This window comes from Primulina tabacum, chromosome 1, assembly GCF_025594145.1.
Source record: "Primulina tabacum isolate GXHZ01 chromosome 1, ASM2559414v2, whole genome shotgun sequence".
In the NCBI taxonomy this organism is placed as follows: domain Eukaryota; kingdom Viridiplantae; phylum Streptophyta; class Magnoliopsida; order Lamiales; family Gesneriaceae; genus Primulina; species Primulina tabacum.
This window is the reverse complement of record NC_134550.1, coordinates 8353065-8375507: the sequence shown is the minus strand read 5'-3', so window position 1 is coordinate 8375507 and position 22443 is coordinate 8353065. Positions and strand designations below refer to the sequence as shown.

At 32.0% G+C, this 22443-nt stretch overlaps 2 protein-coding genes and 1 long non-coding RNA gene across 6 annotated transcripts; 1 reads left to right on the top strand and 2 right to left on the bottom strand.

Annotated features, from left to right (window-relative positions):
• Positions 1 to 10708: 10708 nt before the first annotated feature.
• LOC142539464 (NAC domain-containing protein 7-like) lies at positions 10709 to 15451 on the top strand. Of its 4 annotated transcripts, none has more exons than XM_075644976.1 (4): positions 10709 to 11054; positions 12441 to 12626; positions 12783 to 13054; positions 13268 to 15451. In XM_075644976.1, the coding sequence occupies exons 2-4, from the start codon at positions 12467 to 12469 to the stop codon at positions 13862 to 13864; spliced, it is 1029 nt and encodes a 342-aa protein (XP_075501091.1). In that variant the 5' UTR covers positions 10709 to 11054; positions 12441 to 12466; the 3' UTR covers positions 13865 to 15451. The 4 variants fall into 4 exon arrangements, with proteins under 4 accessions (XP_075501091.1, XP_075501083.1, XP_075501066.1 ...); XM_075644968.1 differs by having other exon boundaries at positions 10709 to 11102; XM_075644951.1 differs by having other exon boundaries at positions 10712 to 11102; positions 12444 to 12626.
• On the bottom strand, positions 13650 to 15925 carry LOC142539481 (uncharacterized). The gene is made up of 2 exons (XR_012818925.1): positions 15445 to 15925; positions 13650 to 13870 (listed from the first exon to the last, which is right to left on the bottom strand). It is a non-coding gene; the product is annotated as an uncharacterized LOC142539481 (long non-coding RNA).
• A 1591-nt stretch (positions 15926 to 17516) lies between these two features.
• Positions 17517 to 21973, bottom strand: LOC142539456 (monocopper oxidase-like protein SKS1). The gene is made up of 9 exons (XM_075644941.1): positions 21591 to 21973; positions 20797 to 20906; positions 20413 to 20683; positions 20190 to 20328; positions 19540 to 19906; positions 18663 to 19028; positions 18500 to 18578; positions 17968 to 18170; positions 17517 to 17881 (listed from the first exon to the last, which is right to left on the bottom strand). Exons 1-9 carry the CDS (start codon positions 21723 to 21725, stop codon positions 17782 to 17784), a joined length of 1770 nt encoding a protein of 589 aa, XP_075501056.1. The 5' UTR covers positions 21726 to 21973; the 3' UTR covers positions 17517 to 17781.
• Positions 21974 to 22443: the final 470 nt, after the last annotated feature.

The following is a 22443-nucleotide window of genomic DNA, read 5'->3' as shown; positions in this document are numbered from 1 at the left end:
TCAATTGTGTTTTTGCTCAATGGTTTTTAATCTATTGAATATTGAATATTTTTTTTCCATATTTTTGGAAAATTAATATTCACAGATATTTTTTTATTTTATATTTCTAAATTAATTAATTAATTGTATTAATTACAATCTAACTCGGGACAAAGTTAACCCTATGTACTTTGAATCATGGCTCCATCCTTGGGTACAACTCAAATCTTAACTATAAAATAATCAAAATATTATGTTTCAATCGCCATGAGATTTGGTACTGTTGCCACCAGGAAAGCACACCATTGGCTCCCGTTGGGTCTACAAGATCAAGACCAAATATGATGGATCTATTGAACGATACAAAGCTCGTCTTGTTGCTAAAGGCTACTCTCAGAAGCATGACATGGATTATGAGAAACATTTGCCCCCGTTGCTAAAATGACGATAGTTCGTACTCTAATTTTTGTTGCTTCTGTTCGTCGATGGAAAATCTCTCAGATGGATTTCAAGAATCCCTTCTTGAATGGTGATCTTCATGAAGAAGTTTTTATGGCTCCTCCTCCTGATATTGCTCACCAACCTGGTGAAGTTTGTAGACTTCGTAAGGCTCTTTATGGTCTGAAACAAGCTCCTCGTGCTTGGTTTGAGAAATTTTCTATAGTGATTACTTCGCTTGGGTTTAGTCCTAGTCATCATGATTCCGCATTATTTGTCAAGTGTATTCGTGCAGGTCGTATACTTCTGTCTTTATATGTTGATGACATGATAATCATCGGTGATGATATTGATGGTATTGAGGCTTTGAAGTCTGAGTTAGCTCGCTGCTTTGCTATGAAGGACTTAGGTTTGCTACGTTACTTTCTAGGAATTGAGGCTGCCTATTCTCCAAAAGGTTATCTTTTATCCCAGTCAAAGTACATAGCAGATCTGTTTGAGCGTGCACGTCTAACTGATAACAGGATAGTTGATACTCCTCTTGAGACCAATGCTCGGTACTCTCTGTCGGATGGACCTCCTTTGCCAGATCCTACCTTATACCGTACTATTGTTGGCATCTTGGTTTATCTCACTGTGACTCGTCCAGATATTGCACATGTTGTTCATGTAGTAAGTTAGTTTGTCCATGCACCAACTACAGTTCATTGGGCTGCCGTTCTTCGCATTCTCAGGTATCTTCGGGGCACTCACTTTCAGAGTCTTTTGTTTCCTTCTACTTCCTCCTTAGAGCTGTGTGCATACTCTGATGCTGATTGGGCTAGCGATCCCACGGATCGTAAGTCAACCACTGGCTTCAGATTGCGCGCAATTCAGTTTTTCATGAGAAGACAAAGCATATTGAGATCGATTGTCACGTCACTCGTCATCATCTCCAGCTTGGGACCATCACGTTACCTTTCGTTTCTTCTTCTCTGCAGATAGCTGATATGTTTACCAAGGCACATTCCGCTTCGCGCTTCCGTTTTTTGTCTGACAAACTCTCAATGCTTTTAGCTGTAGCATTGTGAGTTTGAAGGGGGGGGGGGTGTTAGAATATATTATTGTTAGCTCTCAAATGTAGATTAGTCATTTTAATCTTTTTGTGTTTACCTTAGCTATATAAACATATTTCTTTGCATTCCTTATTCAGTTTTACAATACTTCTACTTGAGCTTTTCGCTCACTCTCTATTTCTTCACTGATTTCAATTTTAAAATTAATTCACATGATTCACAAACGATTAAATTTGTACTAAGATCCAAATGTCGAATTTCCAATTGCAAGACTTATGGGCTGTCCATGTATTTTGTTGACTAGTTTAAGGTACTTAATATCTTTCTTATATATATACACACGCACGCACGCACGCACATATTTATTTGTTTGTTTATAAATATAATTAAAAATTTTAAAAATATATTATGTTGTGTCCATTACGAAAACTCTTTATTAACTAGTAGAAAATACTGATGATTATTTCCCACAATAATTAATTGTGACAAAACTAACAACTCAAATTTAAGCACAAGACAACACTTTATCCGCGATAAATCATACGTTTCAATTAAATTGTTACACATTTTTCGTCGTCTTTTCTCATGATAATGAAACTCGAGTGGTAATTATATTTTCGAAGGAGACTTTTAAACCAATTAGCAATCATAATCCACAATTGTTGTACATAATCATGTGTCATTAGGTTAGGGTTTCTTTTTCATGAAATGGTGACAATTATGATACACCTAAAACTTTAGCAATAATGGTGCAAATGGGTGGTGTGTACGTTGATTTATCCATGCACAAAAAGAAGTTACTAATATCACATTAATTAGTTTAAGTATTCCTTGTTAATAAGATTAATCTTACTTTCGATTCTAGAGATCGTTGCTATTACTTGCACAGTTTAGCAAGCAATTACTCCCGTCTTTTTGAGTCGACATTCGATTTTCGAATATTACACAATATTGTGTTCTGATAAAAAAATTTGATTTGGAGCGAGAAATTTAGGAAACTTGTTGTTCAAACTCTTCGATATCTGTTACATGGGTTCGCGATCAAGATTTAATAAGCTTTATTTTTCCATCAAGTGTAAATATTTTCTAATAAGCTTCCTAAATAATCGAAAGAATTTTCGAGAATTAATTTAAAGAACTTTTTATCCGATATTTTAGACGTATATTCCACCTCATTCGCCCTTGATTTATTTGTTTTATATTAATTGAATTGATCATATTTGAAGATCTCATATTTATGATGTAGGTTTCATACATATTTTTTAGTGATGCATAAATCTTTGCTTTTTTACTCAAAACAGATCTAATTTTTTTTTATTTTTTTTAAAAAGGTAACAAGTCAACCCCATTTTATAAGTATTACTTGCCCGTTAATACCACACACACACACATAATATATATATATATATATATATATATATATATACACACACACACACACACACACACCTTTTAATAATATTTTTTAAAGCACATAGATACTCAAAAAATATAGTTCAATTTCCCATTAATATTATTTTATACATAATCGTATTATATTAATATTTTATAGGAAAAATGACAATTTTTGTCATGTATATTTTATCTTTGTCATTTCGATATTCTGTATATGTTATCAAATTTCAGTCTAATTAGTACATTATCTTTGTTCAGTACCCTACAATTTTAGTCTTTTTCGATGTATGCCAAACGTAACACTGATGTGGCACTTGTGTGACATTTATGGAAATTGGAATATACATGATTAAGAACGAAATTTGATACATATATATATATATATATATAAATATATACACATATATATGAGATCAAAATCGAAAAGATGCAAATGTATCAAACCAAAATTGTAATTATTTTTATATTGTATAATACACGAAGCATATAATTGTAAATAAAATATAAAGGAAAGAATATGGTTTGAAAGAAGGGTATCATGTCCATCCTACTAGCCACGATTCCACTTTCATAACATTCGTGAAATGGTCGTTACATTTGCAATAAAATAAGTTTAAATATAAATACCTTCTTTACGAAAATATAAATCAATTTTTTCTTCAAATAAATAAATAAATTCTTATTATTGTTTTCAATAAAAAAATATATTTCAGTAACTTTTGAAAAATCTAAAATATAAGATTTTTAGAAAACATTTGGGGTGAGTGGTAAACAATCTTCTCATGTATTGTATTCTACAAAATGATTATGTGGTTGAATACTAGCATTATTTATATATATGTGGCCTACTTACGTATTCATACTCTATACTTGAGTATAATGTACTCCTTGCATGTATAAAATACTCTAAACCAATTTATTATTATCAGTTTTTTAAGTTATAGTTGAATCTCAAACATGATATCTCGTTTCAAGTTTTCGCCGAAATATATATCAGATGAGTTATAAGTCATAGACAATTTATTAAATATTTGAGACTACATGAATTGATCAACTTGCTTGGCACATAAATCTTTATTTCTTAATTTATTTATTTTCATCCTGACTTAAATATTCAACCATAAGTGACAATAGTCCTCTAAAGAGTGAATGCCATTTACCTTTAAAATTTTTATAACGAATTTCCATCAAAAATATAATAATGTTTGTTATTATTTAATATTCTCTTTTTTCATACCAATTTCCCCCTCATTTTCACATATGCTAGCATGATCATCATTTTCACTTAAAATTTTCGCCATTTTCGAAAATATCCATTATTATTATTAAATTATGTCTAATTTTATGTAATTATTTTATATCGACATGATTTGAAATCCATAATAACAAATATATTTCTAAAAAAAACATCAAGCATGCATTTTATTCCTTTAAAAACATTCTCCAGCATTATTTTCCTGAAAAAGTTGACCGAAATTCAGAAAACCCTAAAAATTTTCATTATTTTTTTTAGTAAAAAAATTCATGATATTGAGCCTCTCTGACGTGGCAAGCACCCAATGGGAGATGAGTACTAAAGATGCCCTAGGTGGGACCCATTTTCGAGTATGTATTCCGCAAACTGATAACCAATACTAAGGTGCCACGTATGGGGGATCTTGTATTCAGCACCCAATCCATTAGAACAGGGGGTGCAAAGTAGAGTAATTTGTTTTTAGATATATTGGAGTAAAATTCAAAAATACAAAAATATTAATTATATTTAAATTTTCTTAATATTTTTTCCCCTTATTTTTTAGAGCTCAAATTTGAACTTGGTAATAAATTATACATAAAAATTTTAATTTTTTTTACTTAAATCCAATCGCTCCAACTGCCCCAAAAGATACACAAATTAAAGAAAAATATGTCTCTTGTGAGATAATCTTACGAATTTTTATCTGTAAGACGGGTCAATCCTACCAATATTCACAATAAAAAATAATATTCTTAGCATAAAAATAATATTTTTTCGTAGATGTCCCAAATAAGAGATCTGTCTCACAAAATACGACTCGCGAGATCGTCTCATAAAAATTTTTACCACTGAAGAATGAGTGACGAATAATTTGTGTAAATTTTTTATTTTTGATTTTATATATATATTTGAATATAATAAAAATATATTTTGATAATTTGATGCAACCAAACTCAATGATATCAGCTAGGCCACGCCAGACCAGTAAGCCGCAAAACTGAAATCCCGTATCTGTTACGGGACCCACGTTCCACTGTTACATTTAACATTAATATTTTGTAATTTTTAATAATCCTTATTATTATTATTATTATTTGAAACTATTTGATAAATAAAATATTTATATATAAGCTGATGGAATTAAAATAACTTTTATATTTAATAAAAAACGACTTTTTGGAAATTGACCCCTTTGTGTTCCATCTACATTACACAACTCACGTTCAAATTACTTTATTAGTTTGGACTTTTAATATAATCGTTCCGCAATATGTAAATATAACTTTTCCAGAATATATTCTAACTTAAAATTATCGAACTTATAATATATGATAAATTATTACAAGATTATAACATCTCTCGTAAATAATTAGCGTGTTGTTCATTTAATATATACATTCTCGTGATCCATATACATGTACGAACGTCCTTAATGTGTAACTATTAAGGGTGGTATATTGTATCATATCATATCGAAATTATATATCGTATATCATATTGAAAATTATAGTATAAGCAAGTTTTTTACCGATACAACGAAAATTTCAGTATATATAACTATCAGACCGATTATATCAAAATTTTATGGTACACCGAGATTTCAGTACGATATCGGTATGTATCGTTTTATAACAAAAAAAAAAAACTTTACATTTTTTAAATTTTTTAACTTTATTGTTTTAAAATATATTTTGGGTATTTCGGCATTAAGGTATATGCCAAAATTTTCAAATTTCATATTATTATCGTACAGAAAAATTCGGTATTGCTACCGTATCATATCGAAAATTCGGTATGATAATCTTTTATACCAAAAATTCGATATTTTTTGCCTACCCTTTGTAACGGTGCCATATCATTGATATTAGTTTCAATATGATGATCATAGAAATCCCGTGGGGAATCATATTTTCACGGATTATATATAGCATTCACAAAATCTCCATCTCCGATGTTCCGTGGGCTTTAAGATAAATTTTGTCCCGCAATAAATATTTAGCTTGTTGGATACTAACTCGATTGTTTCGAGACGGGGCTTCTTAATTTTTTCTTTAAGCTTTATATGGACTTGGATCTTTTACCGTGCATAGCATGATATTGTATAACAGAGTCGTTGGATCGTATGAACATCACATGAGATCTACTTGATTTAACAGTTATTGTACGCAACACCGACCATATCGAACACATTTTATACTTGGTAGTTAAAAGAAGTTCCGAGTCTTATATTTATGTTCCTCTCTAAAATTTGAAACCCAATTTCAAACAAATACACACGTATATGTGTCACAAAAGCTTATATTTCTAACATAGAAAAAATAGTGGCGAAAAGTAGATGATGATTATACATACAATTGTAAACATAATAAATTACAGAGTATAATGATGACAGTCGGTGGTGGTGAGGAAGCGTATTGGCGACGAGGAACAAGATTACTGGTTTATATTCAATCTTGTGCAGCAAATATATAGTACTAATGGGATATGTTAAATTATGTCACCATCGCTGGCGGAGCCAGGAATGTGATTATATTCGGACTAGAATTTTAAACTCTATAATTTTTTAATATTTTAAATTGATCTACCCGGGCTAATATCAAATTAATCCAAATTTACATATAATGTGGATCCGCCACTGGTCACCATTATTGGTTTAAAAAAACAAAGAATAATCTATACGTTGGAAAGAATTCAAAATTTCCCCAAATATTTTTCCACAATTTCAAGAAATATTGTAAGTATAATTCAGTGAATTTTATTTTATTTTTTTTGAGTTGAGAGAGGAGATTTTTTAAAATTAAGTATCGGAATTCAAGATATGGTTCTAAATTTGAAACTTTAATGTCAGATGAGATATGAACAAACTTCATGTGTCTGTGTATGAATTGAATACATACATAAGTACAGGATTAAATGGAAAGAATTGAGATTCAAATTATTCCCGAATTTGGGTTCATCATTCTTGCACGGGAGCCATGAATGACAAATAAAAGGGAAAACAAAAATCATATATTTCATTTGTAACTTTTCAGGAATTATAAATTATTTAAAATGTATTTCTTATTCTACAAAAAAATTGGATCACTCTTATTGGGTAATCCTTTAACTATTGAAAATGGATTGAATCATGATGGTAACAATATTTTTAACAACCCAACCACTAAGTGAAATAAATTAGATAGGACAAGAAATTAATTACAATCATTATCATAACAAACACCCCAAACTTAAGTCTTATTTCACCATACAAAAAGTCTAATTTCTTGAAATTATTACCATTCATTCTAGAAATCGAAATATGCAACCAAAGAATCAAGTGTTGCCCGTGCGCATTCGGGCCCCGATCGGTCATTAGTGATGAACAAGAAATGGTAGGGACTAGGGAAATTGTTCGCCTAAATGGGACCATTTTCCCCCATTTGGATAGATGGGTTTTTTCAGGAACAAATTATTTTTTTGGCTCCTGTTTTTTTTTTTTTTAATAAATGGCTAACCCATAGAAAAACCAGTATATATAATTGACCTCATTAAAAAAAAATCCACCAAAGAGTATTTTACAATATATTTAAGATCAGAGGGATATTTTTTTTTTTGCAGGGGATTTTAGCTTAATTATCAAAAGCACAAAGGACCCATAGGCACTTTACCCTTACTCTCCTTTTGGCTTCAAGGTTTCAATTGAGTCACCATAACTTGAGAAAACACTAATGGAAACAAATAAAGGTGTCAATTAACGTAAATAAAATATAATATTTGGTGATTTTTACAATTAAATTTTTTTTGGGTGATATATAAATCGAGTAAAGGAGGCACGGATGAATTGTGGTTTATCTATCACCAAATTCTCAAATTTGTGACGAGATTTCAGGTTCAAGACCTAACTGTAACAATCTCTTCCAAAAACAAAAAACAAAAAAAAAAAGGCAAGTTAAATAGTGCATTTTGTGGGCAGAATTTTCTGGCACTTTTTATGGTGTCTTGCGGTAGTCTTCGAAGAAACTTTTTTTACGTGAAAGTTCCTTTTGCCGTCTTCTCGTCGACACGGATTCTTCTTAGGAGTCAATTCATAAACATATCGTATTGTTTTAGATGCGGAATATTAAATATTATATTATTATATATTATCTCTAATAAAACTATAAAAGACTATAGAACACAATAGTTATACATACCAAACGTGGAAATCAGGAGATTTTTGGAGAATAATTGCTTTATATTGGACTTAGGGTTGTCAATTTTTCCCGGGCTGAAAATGCAAAATGAGACAAGTATGAGGATGCTATCAGCCCCGTCTTCAAACCCATCTCGATAATAATAATAATGTAACACCCCAAATATTAATTAGTTGGACATTTTTAATAAATATATATAAATACTAATAAAATTACGAGTTTTTTTTTTTCACAAATCTAATAGAAATTATATTAGACCCTTTTTCAACAAAAATCCTATAAGATTGTCTCACATGTCAATTTTTTGAGATGAATATCTGATTTGACCTATTAAAAGTATTATGTCAAATGCCAAAAGTATTAGTATTTATTGTAGGTATGAATCGAGTCAACCCATTTTACGGATATAGATTTGTAAGATTGTCTCATAGAAAACATGCTCTTGTTTTTTTCATGAGTTTGGGGAACTTTTAACTAAAAAAACATAAAGAAATCTGAACAAATTAAACACTCGTCCATCTCAATATCGCTTGAGATTAATCGATTTAGATTTTTGGCCAACTCAATAGGTATTTGAAGCGGACGATGGAGATTTAATCCTTGTGGTTAGATAGAACAGCGGAATGGGCACAGACTATCATCCCCATTCCGCCCCATTGACATCACTTTACATGGGAAATTTATATTTTGTCTTGTGAATTGTATGTTATTTTAATTTTTTTTCTTGTTGTCAATGAATTCATGGTATTTTTCACTAATTTGCAATTATTTTTTCAATTTCAATCTTTTTTCCTCTAGTTATGGCTTGGAATCAGACGCGTCGAAAATCCTGCACCATGCCAACAGTTTTTGGTGCTACATCTCATTTTCTGGCACCACGTAAAAATTTCGATGAAAAAGGATTAAAAAAATTAAATAAAAAATATATATGATGAATTAAGTGGGCTAAGCCCGTAAGTTACAGTATGAGAAAAAAAATGAAAAACACAAGTTATGTGATCAAAAATATAATTTTTCATTTATATGTATTGAAATGTTGAAGAAAAAAAAATGTGGAAGTGAAATTATAATTTTAGGACTGAGCTGAGTTAAAATTTTTGGTATCTATTTGCTTGTTTTTCCGGTATGTTTGAAAATTTGTTTTGAGGAAAATAGTCTTTTCGAAATTTTTCGGAGATTGAATGTTCAATTATGTATTTTTCAAAAATGGGCATAATTTATATAATTGAAATTCAATCTTAATTCACTTTTTTTTTTTCTCAATTTTAGCTCTTTTTCGTGTAAAGTTGATATGTGGCTGACAATCTAAATCACTCCCATGGAGAATGATTAAAATTTTCAAAAAAAAAAGAAAAAAATACAAGAAAAAGATTCAATTTGACAATATAAAATACCAAAATATCGTAAAAAGGAAAATACAGATGACGAAAAAAGTAATATTCTCCATAGCAGTCAGGTTATATAAGTATTTAATACTATATTAGATGCTATTGCTAAACAGAATTTCTTTGGGAGGGATGAAAAGTTAAAATTTGATAAACATGAAATTAGTTTTTTTGAATGCTAAAAATTGAAATAGAATAAAAATAGACAAAACCTAAGATAACAAAATTGAAAAAATAGTTAATTAGTATGTCTTCAAAGTTGTCATGTTTAATTTTTTGGTTCTCTAATTTTTCAAAGTTGTATATTAGTCCAATAACTTTGTTTTTGTTGGTTTTAGTCTTATTTTATCGAAACACTGATACGGACATATATGTTTGACAATCTTGCATATTTGACACACTATAATTATTCCCTAAAAACATCATGGGATGTACAATTATATTATATCCCTAAACATGTTTTTTTCTCAAAACGTATAAACAAAATCTTACATATTTCAACCCGCAAAACAAACATTACTCTCAAACTTTTTTCAAGATTTGTTCCCAAGACTTTACAAATGAAACCAAACTTCGCCTACATCTTTCTATCTAAAATATATTGTATAACCCGAAGACTAATATTATATTTAAAAAAAAAATCTGCTAAAATAATTGTATCTCATACTTTTTGTCAATATACCATAGAACCATATATAAATATACCAAACAAAATCTGCATAAAACTGATAGATATTTAACATGAAAACATATTGACTATATATTGTCTGTAACGAAACCTTTTAAATATTACAAAGGGGTCTCGTCTCCATCAATGGCGGTTGGCGGAGGTGCCCACACGTTCTTTCTCTCTCTATTGCCAATTTTGCGCCACCTTTTCTCTCTCACCCATCAAACTTTCCCCACAATTCTGCTCACTGTTGATACTGAGTTTTGATAATAATCTAACAAAAAATATATATTAGGTAAAGTAATCATCATTTAGGGTTTCCCTTTTTTCTTCCTCTGCTACCTCTGCAGAATTTGTTGCTGCTTTTCTCTCTTATATATATACAAATCCCAATTGATATTCCATTCTTCCCTTGCTCACCCACTTGGGTTTTTTTTAATCCTTCCTTTGATGTTTTTTTCCCTTCGTTCGCACGAGAACTGCACCCGTTTTCTCCGGATCGAACCCGGTCGAGACAACAAGAAGACAGTACGTGCAGTTCTTCGATGCCCGAGGAAAGCATCTGTTGTCTTTTCTTGTCTTGTTGTTGTCTTGGCTTTCTAGCTAAATCCTATATATTCCAATAGCTTCGGAACATGTTTCTTGGGATTTGGGCAGAAGTTGCTAGTTTAGTCCGTAAGGGTTTTTTAAGAGACACTTTCTGCTTTGGGTTGATCGGATCGAGTGATGAGTTGTGACCAGTTCTATATCACTGGATTTGAAAACTTTAAGGTTTGAGTTTTCTTGATTCATTTCAATTCTTTATGTAGGAATGCTCTTTTTTTTGCTCATCAACTACTTTCAAAAGTGTTCTAAGCATATTCTTTTTTTCGATATTGTATTCTAAAATGTATCGATCGATGTTACTTGATATCATGTGTTGAATCAAGATTATATTTGTTTGATCGATCGAAGCTAATTAATTTCTTGAGTATGCTTCCAATAATATCAACACCTTCACGTTTTCAACAATTATTTTTATTCTTATATTTTATACTAGAACTGATCTAATTAATCTATATATTTACTTCGAACTCGATATTCAATTTCACTTTTCCCCTACTTTTGATTATTCTCTTCATTCTTGCAACCCTTTTTTATGGCGCTATAATTTTGTTGCCAAGGATGTGTAAAGTGACCTAAAGAAGTGATGATAAGTTAGGTTTCATGCAAAAAAAGTTATCATCACATGTCAAATTTCTACTTCTATGTACAATAATAACCTTACCAATATATTTCATATGCATGATTTCTAGCAATCAAGTGAGTGAATTCATTATTATTTTTTAAATATTCGACATATATTGCATGGATAATTTCTATCCGAAGGGATAGTTTATGGGATACACGAAAAGCGTATGGCGTAGGTATCTTGTTTTAGTAGCCTACGACACGCTAAAGTACAGTGAATGGATGGATCTTATCAATGTTTGGAAGAATTTTAGATCGAACCATAAAAAACATGTGATTGTGTTTACTATGATTACTTGCATGCTTGGCTGCACCTTCACTTATTATGTTAGGTTTTTCTAAAAAATATATCAGAATTCATTGAATATATGTGAATTTAATCTCAGCCAATATTAAAAACAAAATCAAAGAAAGATTGCAGTACATTTTTTTATTTATTTATAATACTACGTACCATTATGTAATGAATATGGCAGTTAAATTCTTTTGCAAAATTTACATTATAATCAATTGATCCCTTGTTTTTTTAACTTACTATCTCTGTGATTTTAAATAATTTCCTAAACTTATTCTTTTCGTTTTCTAATTTTTCTTTGTTTAGCAAAATATTTAGAATTCTGAATGATGATTACAGCACTGCCCTATGTACAATCACAAACACATAATCATGTGATTCTGCATTTCATAGGTAACATTTTTTTCAAATTCTTTTGAATTGGAACCAATTTGAAGATTAAACATCTGGTATCATTTACATTTAAATTTGCGTGAGATTAGAAAGAGGAATTGAACTGTTTAAATATTTTTCTTTTAATTAAATACCAAAAAAATTTCTAGTCTAGGGCCATGATCAGCTAAATTAACTATGAATTTGAATAGCAGCTCTCTGAATAATTCAAGAAAATATGAATACTTTTTCACATGTTCCTCCCGGTTTCCGCTTCCATCCTACCGATGAAGAACTTGTTGATTATTATCTAAGGAGAAAGGTTAATTCAAGACGAATCGACTTGGATGTAATCAAAGATGTTGATCTTTACAAAATTGAGCCATGGGATCTTGAAGGTGTGACATTATGATTTTGACAAACTTCATATTTTCATATGTTTTTATTATCACGAATTCACACACTTACATACACACACTAATGTGATATTAATAAATATTGTATTAGTGTAACGAAGAAAATAAATCTAACATTATTAGTTGATTTTTCATTAGAGCTATGCAGAATAGGAACAGAAGAGCAAAATGAATGGTACTTTTTCAGCCACAAAGATAAGAAATATCCAACTGGAACGCGCACGAATAGAGCCACTGGAGCAGGGTTTTGGAAGGCAACTGGACGAGACAAGGCGATTTATTCGAAGCAAGAGTTAATTGGTATGAGAAAAACCTTGGTCTTTTACAAAGGAAGAGCACCAAATGGTCAAAAATCAGATTGGATCATGCACGAATATCGTCTGGAGACTGATGAAAATGGAACCCCTCAGGCAAGTAAAGTAGTACTTATGCAAATACATGAATATAATTTTTTTCCTCAAAATTCCATAGGAAATTAGGCTTTTCGTGATCTCTTTAGCAAAAAATCAGCATAATCTTTGATTAAAAAAAATTACAGAATTTAACACAATTTACGTGGAAAAAATGCGTATATGGTGGCAGCATCTAATACAGTCTTATAATTCTGATCATTGTATACACAGGAAGAAGGATGGGTTGTTTGCAGGGTTTTCAAGAAACGATTAGCAACGGTTCGCAAATTCATGGGCGAGCACGATTCACCTATCTGGTATGATGATCAAGTTTCCTTCATGCAGGATATGGACTCCCCTAATCAGCACTCTCGTTCAAATCTCCAATATCCGTACCCTAACTATAATTCTTGCAAGAAAGAGCTCGATTTGCAGTATGGAATCACACAAGACCATTTCCTCCAGCTTCCTCTTTTAGAAAGTTCGAAAATGGCTTCTTTTCCAGGCCTGAACAACATGAACATTGGCAGCAATTTCTTGCACCCATCGGGGCTTAATCAAGAACAAATACACATTGATCAAAATTTTCACTCAATGTTTAAAAACAATGATGAAAAAAATTCAAACGACCAGGTTACAGACTGGAGGATTCTTGACAAATTTGTGGCATCCCAACTTAGCCAAGAAGAAATTTCTGAAGAAAACGAAACATTCCCGGTCGCTGAAAATTCCAATATGATTGCTAGGAACTTGGAGAAGCAAGAAATGGCCTTGGATAATGCTTCGAACTCAACGTTGTCAAGCTGCCAGATTGATATGTGGAAGTGAATGGATCTGCTAAAGAGATGCATGAGTACTATATGTTGATATGCTATGGATGAAGAGTTATCATCATCATCATTATTATTGATATTATAAGTTTCTTGTAAATAATAAAAAATGAATCTATTATTATATTATATACAACCTAACTAATATTGAATCTTGGAATACACCATATATATAGTATATTATTCAAGAAGTGATCTTATTAATTGTAAGATGGACGATGTCTCTGTAATGATCTGATGATAACCACAGTGCTGTTTATGTTCTTAAACTGTGGTTAATTCTAGAGCTGCAATATGCATTTGTATTGAAGAATTAAGTACTGCTAAAATGAATGTATTGTAAAATTTCCCTTCAATTTTTTTCATATTAATCTGTTCAAGTAAAAGGCAAAACTTTGGTTAAATAGAAGAAAACAAGTCTTCAAGCCATATAACTAGTGAAATTAAATTTTTAACATTATCAATTATTTCGAAAATTTGAGTGATCGTGTTTAAGTATTCATGTATGCTCATTATATATAGTCTCTCATTGCAAACTTCTCACATTTGGTGTATTATGATCATGTGCTATATACATGCCAATTAATTTTGTTATTTGTTCCATTCATATGATTCCATATATTTGATATACCGCGAATATTCCATCGATATAGAGAAAGATATATAGAATAAAGTTTTGAAATATCGCTGTTGTCTCTACTATTATCTATAGATAATATTATCCTATAAAAAGGCGATTTCGGGGTGGTATACTCAATTTAAAGCGATCTCAAGTGAAGGAATGTATATAACTTCCCTTTTGTTTTGCGGTCCATTTGATAACTTTACTTCGAAGGCTAGCCTCATGAAATTATTTATTCCAATTCTTGGAAGTAGGCACAAACAATCGGTTACAAAAACCTTTATGCAAAAAGGGTTTCTTCTACTTTACATGCAAGTAAACTTGTAGTAGTAAAGCCAGGAAATTTTGAAATAAAGAAGGATAAAAATGGTCCAACGGCTATGGTATAGTTGCTGAAAATAGACTTATCAAGAGCAGAACGAAATTTACGAGGAGATAACGACTGGTAAATATCGCAATATAAAAACGTTTGCGGATGTGATACTTATATTTTATATATTTACGTATGAAATCTATAAAAAAAAATTGAGAGGTAGCGATCTGAATTCTGACCCTATACTGTACTGACCATGATTTTGTACACAATCATCAATGTCCTCAAAATATGGACAAACTAAAAACAGCCCATGATCTGCTTGTTAGGTTTTAAACTTTGAGAGAGTTTGAGATTCCAAATTGCAAAAGAAAATGGGACAGTTAAAACCCTTGAATAAGAAAACATTTCCGAAGGGAAAAGTGCAGTTTATTGCTCATATACATTCAACATCATCGTGATTTTAGTAGATATTTATGAAAAAAAGATTCAAAATGCATGCATGAAATTTTTTCAATTATTATATCCTTCTGTATATGTACATTTTGACAAGGTGATGGAGCTGAATAGGAGCTGCAATCCAAGCTCCGAACTTAATGCCTTGACACGTAAAGTTCATAAACTAAGGAGAAAATCTATATACCTTTGGTGAAGTACTCGACAGCAATACCAAGAAACTATTGCAAGAACATGAAGCATAGACAAGAAATGTCATGCATTTCCGTGGTTGGTTTTTTTTGCTTAAATTTTGTCAAAAGAATTTGGAAGCACAATCAATATATATACAAGGGATGAAGCTCAACAGCCCTTTTCCAGAAGCTGTAAAATTCATGTAATGTACAATGGATATATATACTCACTAAATTGAATGCATGTAATCCCACTTCAACTCATTGACCTTGATCTTTGGGAAAAAAGATACAAGAATTTGGTATCCTAGGAAATAAAGGGAATTAGCTTTTCCAAGTCAATCTGTGTTTCGAGTGTATGCTTGAGGTCAAAAGTACGTGTATAAATGTTTATACTCAGAAAGAGGAGGCCGGGAGACATCATAATTTGATGAGAACCACCATTTAATCTATAGTTTTAAGATAATCAAAACTTTTATTTTGTCGATAAAACGAAATGACTCTATACATCCTTGTTCGATCATGCTCGAGTATATATATATGTGTGTGGACTGACTCTGAAATCTATAGAATCATAAGCAGCTGCGCATGCATGATATACATATGATCTGATGAATATGGGATGTCCTTGCAAAGATTTATGATATTTGTTTGCAAAGGAAGTCAACATCATTAACAGCGTGAGAAACTTCATGTGACTTTGCTATAATTAATGTTTCAGCACCAGTTTTATATGTATATTTGTGTGTGTGTGTGTGTGATTTGAAGAACATGGTCTTTGGACAGGCCTGCAGAAGGCTTATCTTTTAAATCATCATTGAGTTTCTTCTTGTTAATTTTAAGACTATACGTATATATAATATATTGAGAATTTTAGTTGTCTATGTAATTCTTTTCAATTTTCGAACATACCCGTTGGGATTATAATATTCCTATATCTCAGTATTTTTCTAGATTCTAAATACTTTTAGTTTTAGAAATAATATGATACATCATATAAATTAAAATCACAACTTTAGACTAAAGATTCATAAATGGATCTTTGTTCTCTTTGGTATGAGTTATATTTTATTGTCGAGCCCTAATAATTATTTTGGTTTTTTTTTTTTTTTTTTTGTATGAGTCTTTTGATTCCCTAATTACCTTCCCAATTTTACACAGTAACATATACATACATATATAATATATATAGAATATTTCTACTCCACAAATTATGTAAAATGATAAGTTTTATTTTGTTAGTGTCAAATAACTTTGACATTTTTTAGATATAAATATATAACTATAGCATAAGTCGATATTTTGTATTTTAAATATAGATACAATTAATTTATATAAATGCAACATATTTGCATTGTTATTAGCCTGAAATAATCTCAGATACTTCTATTTGTTTATTTTTTTAAAAAAAAGGGCTGGTAAAACAATTTTTTTGTGGGTAGTGTTTTCGGAAAATATGTATATTTCATCCCATATGAATAGACTTAAAAAAAATAAGAATTACAGTAAAAAAAACAAAAACATTAATGATTCAAATATAATTTTATAAAAAAAATAAGAACAAAGCAAAATAATTTATTTATTTTCAAAATTTTAGCAAAGCCATGCTTCAATAAAAGCAATCTACCAGCCAACATGGAGACAGCACATTCTTCAGTCACTCATTGATGTCTCCCACAGGGTGTCTTGTGTGTCATCCTTATCTCTTGCAGTCAACCAAATACTTATAAAAAATACTTTCAAAGTGGACCTCTGTATTACACACACACACACACACACACACACACACACACACACACACACATATATATATATATAATAAACACACATTTACCATTTACACTTGAGTATATGGACACACACAATTGAATGAGCTTATTTGGAAATTTATCTCTATTTTATCAAAGTTGAATGATCATTAAAAAACTAACTTCAGTAGCAATAATTACTCTACCAAAGGTCCGACTCAAACAATAAGAAACATTAAATAAAATTGAGATTTATTTAGTAAAGTTCATCATGCAACAAGTATAGATACCCAAATTCAACTTGAAATATATGAACACCATAAAACGGAGAGGCCAGCGGATAAGAAATCAACAAATATGGATTAAATGTATCAGCAACGTACTGCTATTGATAAATAAAGAATGATACAGTCACACCAATAATGAAACAATACACAGTTAACCTAAACTCAGTTTCAAACTCGACCCTTGGCTCTGCTAAATTCCAACCACAGAAGGTTGTTTCGAAATACTCGAAAATTCATACAAAAAAATCTAGTAAACCAAGCCATGTTCGATTCAGACACCCTAGAACACAACATATACCAACTGGGAAAAAACTTCTCAAGCCAGAACGGAAATCAACGTAGAAAACAGCACGAGCAAAAAAATATAGAGCTTGGTGGAGAAGTGAAACGTTGATTCTGCAGAACCTTTCTGAGGCCTGCAAGTGAACAGTAAATATTTAAGTATCAAAGATTTAAGGGGATTCCATCCATTACAGCTAATTAGAGTTTAGTTGTTCCATACTTCTGCATTTTGCTGAGGGCACCACAAAAGAGAGTATTGTCTGGCAACGGTAGTTCTGTCTTTTTGGTGGGATCTTCGGGATTGGTGATTCTCATGTATGTTTCTTGGCCAAGATACCATCTGTCGAGATTCTCAGTTCTAAGATTCCAGATGCCAACATTGTCCAGAGACACATAAACGGCAGTCCATCCTCCAGAATAAACCTGTTCATAAACGAAGGCAAGTGTGATAGAAAGCTGAACGGTGTTTTCCGATCAGAAACATGGTTGATGCCAAGGCCTAAATTAGCAGGATATAAAAGTGAATCATATTCTTTTTTGGGGTGAACTTTGCATAAAGCCCCCTTTTAAGATATACTATAATCTTGTGGTTGAGGGTCAACATGTGGTTTCAGTGTTTAAACTACCATTGGCTACCGATGACAATGTATGGGGATAATTTGCCACTATATTCTACAACTGGAATTGAATCAAAGGCAATCATTAACTGGATCCCTAATTAATACCATTAAAAGAAAACTTTTTTAACATACCTGAACAGTAGAGCGAGATATGGCATCCCATCTGTTGTATGAACCTCGATTATTCTCAGTCCATTCACCAAAACCCATCCTGCATATCCATGTTCATGCAATAATTAAATCCTAAGATCCATTAATACTCTAAGCACGCATAAGACTACAGATTAGACACTACCCCACGACAAAGAAGGAATAACCATCCAAGTGAAAGGTCTGAATAACAGTGTCATTGTTCTGCAATACGATCTCGATGAACCCCTTGTAAGTAGCATTGATAATAGATCTATCCAAGCTTGGTGCCCTGTCCCGGGGCTTAATTGGAAAATCGAGCTTGTAGGCACCTTTCACCTTGAATTCATCTGCAAGCCGTATTGGTGTTTCGGGATTGGCAAACGAAATCCCGTTATACGTAGCTCGAAGTTTCCCATCGATAATCAATGGTGGAACACTCTTGAGCATATAAGAGTCAGTGACATTGATTGAACCATAGTGGAAGGAACCTTGTGGATTAGGACGAGCTCCACTAGCAGTCACGTTTTGCCTGATGAACACAAAAATAGAGACAAGAAAACCAAGACAGATTGCAAGATATCATGGTCATTAGATGCACAATAAAATACATAATGGGGGATATGAAGTCATTTGAGAAGTAGCATCAGTCTCCGCACACAAACTGCTGCAAGAAGGAAGTTTGAAGATAATATTTCAAAAAATTGAAATAAATTGAATTAATCAACTTTCTTTTCTTTAATGTTATCAAGAGGGTAGCACACACCATGGGTTTCGTCTATACTACATCGAGAGTACTCTCGGTATAATATCTTTCAAATGATACATGGGTCCCGAGCCTATTTTGTTTAGGACGGATACATGATTTCGTGCCTCCTAACATGAACTTAAAGCAATTCCAAGAAAACATATGTTCCTTGAAACATGAGTACGAAATAAATGTGTTTTTCTAATCCAGTTTTTAACGAATCCTAATTCCATTACGAATACAAACAAACAAGGTACATAATTTAATGCGCTCAAAAAGAAGAAAAATGTGGCACCTAATCGACATGGCCTGGTTCAGCGCATATGATGGATCAAAAGCATCATTTGGAGGGTCTGGGAGGGGACCTGAGGCCTTTCCTTTTGAGTTGGAATAACCCAGAACTGCAACACCCATCACTCGTTGCCAGATTGATTGATTCACATATCGAGGACTAGCCACAACGTAGTAATCACTGCTTGCATTTTGATCCATACTGACCAGAAAACAGAAAGACTGACCAACATGGATATCCATGCTAGTGTAGTTCTGCTGTGTTGTATAATAGCCCTCTGTTTCAACCAGAAGCAGATTATGGTTCTGAATTCGAAAATTCAAAGAAGTAGAGACTCCAACGTTGTGAACCCGAATTCGATATGTTTTGCCTGCAGTGTCCAAATGACTATATCAAAAATAACATACCAAGGTAGCTCCCAAGACAACACAGAGAATCACAAACTACCCATTAATGTCACTAATGTCTAGGAGATTTTAAAAATAAGTTGCAAAATTACGTTCATAAAAGAGTTAACATTTGGGTGTGGTTAAGAAGTGCAGAAAATCAGCCCTCTCATTTATGTTGTATTATGGGAGATATTATAGTGCAATATTTGAAATTTAATTAATTAAATTGCCATCGATGTCCAAGGACTTGTTTAAGAACCTCACCGGGATCAACTTTAATGGTCTCATGATCAATTCCATCAGGAACAAGGGTCGTGTTGTATCTATAAGGTCCCTTTCCATTAATAAGAACTCCATCCGGCATGCCCAAATCTTGTCCTTCGTCAAGTGCTCTCCTCAAGGCCTGGTATTTCAAGCAATGATCATGACCAAAAAACATTATACCCTGAAACAAAAATAAAAGTCATGCAGACAATATGATACACACCGTGTGATTACGCGTATACCAGTCACCAATCAAGATGATTATATCGCCATCGGGAGCAGCAAAAGGAATAGCAATAATTTCACGATTTGTCACAATAAATGGACCAAATCCACCAGATGCTCTCTGCAAATGAAGTGATGGATAGTAAAAAAAGCTGCCAATCTGATCCTTGGCCTGAAATTGATACGTCCAATTCCAGTTAGGAGGAATGGGACAATTAGTGCCCAAAACGCCATCTTGCCATGATGAACGACGCATCTGTATGCCCGACCTATCGTCAAAATCAGAGGTATCAGATCCTTGAAGGGTCAAAATTTAGAGATTCAAAACAGTTCACTTTATAAGATATAAAACATTGTGGTCCATACATTGTGGCACACATACCATGTGATTAGCAGACTCTCATCCAATTTGTTTCTAACATTTACCACAACATTGTAATTGGTAGTGACATTAAGAACAGGACCTGGGAACTTCCCATTAACAGCTATCACCTGCAAATGCCATGAACAGCATAAATTTTTTATCTTCTTGCATCATAAGCATAATACAGTTATAAAAAAAGGAGATAAAGATTTAAACAAATACCATGAAAAGCTATTGAGCAGTAAATACTTATCTTTTTTCTTTTACCAAATGTACAAACTTGAGACCCAAAGCTAATTAAACACGATATATGACCTCAAGTAATGGAAATTGAAATGACAAAATAAAAATATCTAAATTTAGCTCGCTTTTTCAAGCAAGAACTTACTAGTGTTAGCCAAAAAACATCAAATGAAACTAGAAACAACAATGTCTGCTGGGCCTTACTTTTATCTGAACAAATATATTTCAGAACAGAACAGCACAAGAACTCCTTTACTTAAAATCTGTGGTCCGCCACCAACTTTTCAATTATCAACCCAAATTCTCCTCCAGCCAGACAAATATCAAACACAACAGCGAAAAGTAAATGGTTGATGGGATATAAATCGGATAAAGTTTTCCTCAAAATTTCCTAATCTCATTTGTACCAAAACACATCTCGAATCTACAATACCAAACTTCACAATCCTCGTCCATTCACATTTCACACAAACATTCCAAACAAACAAGGCAAGCCCAAAAGATGAGCAAACAAAAAACACTCATTTCCAAATCTACACCCAAAAACTGAAAAACAAACACCATTTTACCTGTTGAGGAACACCAAGTGGAGAAGCGGTGATGTACGAGAGCACCAACTCAAAGTTAGCAAATGGGTCCGCGCCAAAACACACTCCCACCACCAAAACCGCACAAATCAAACGCAACCAAGCAACAGAACCCATAACGCAACACAAATTGCCGCAGTTTCCAAAATCCAATCTTGAAAAAAAAGGAAGGGAGGTCCGTTCCTCTTAATTATCACATGAAAACACGCACAGATTGAGCAAAATGCAGCCGCAGACACAAGGATAACAAAGTGCGAGCTTCGACTTTGACAGCAAAGAAATGCAGGGAGAGTAAGTAGAGGCTCTGGGGGAGTTTGCTGTGCTTTGCTGTGAAATGGTGCCTTTTGAATTCCGTATCTCTCTTCGCTCTAGAAATGTGGGGCGTTTTGCTTTACCGGTTACTTGTTAAACCCGTTTAGTTTTGTGTCCCCTTTAGAAAAATAAAAAATAAAAAATTGTTAAAGTTTTGATTTAACCAAAATGATTTAATTATATTGATGAATTTTTTCGAGTATATCAAAATTTAAATTTAAAGATTTTTTGGTTTGTTTTGTTTATCTTATTCACAAAACTCATGTGAGACGATCTCTAATATCAATTTTATGAGACAAATATTCTATTTTTGATTATCCATGAAAAAATATTATTTTTTTATGTCAAAATTATTAATAGTTTTTTATTATAACTATGTGTAGGGTTGATTTGTCTCATAAATAAGATATTTGAGATCGTGTCACAAGAAAATTAAAGTAAGTGAATAAATTATACATATAAATAAAAAACTATAAACAAAATTCGCAAATTTATAATATTTTAATCATATTGGTATAATATT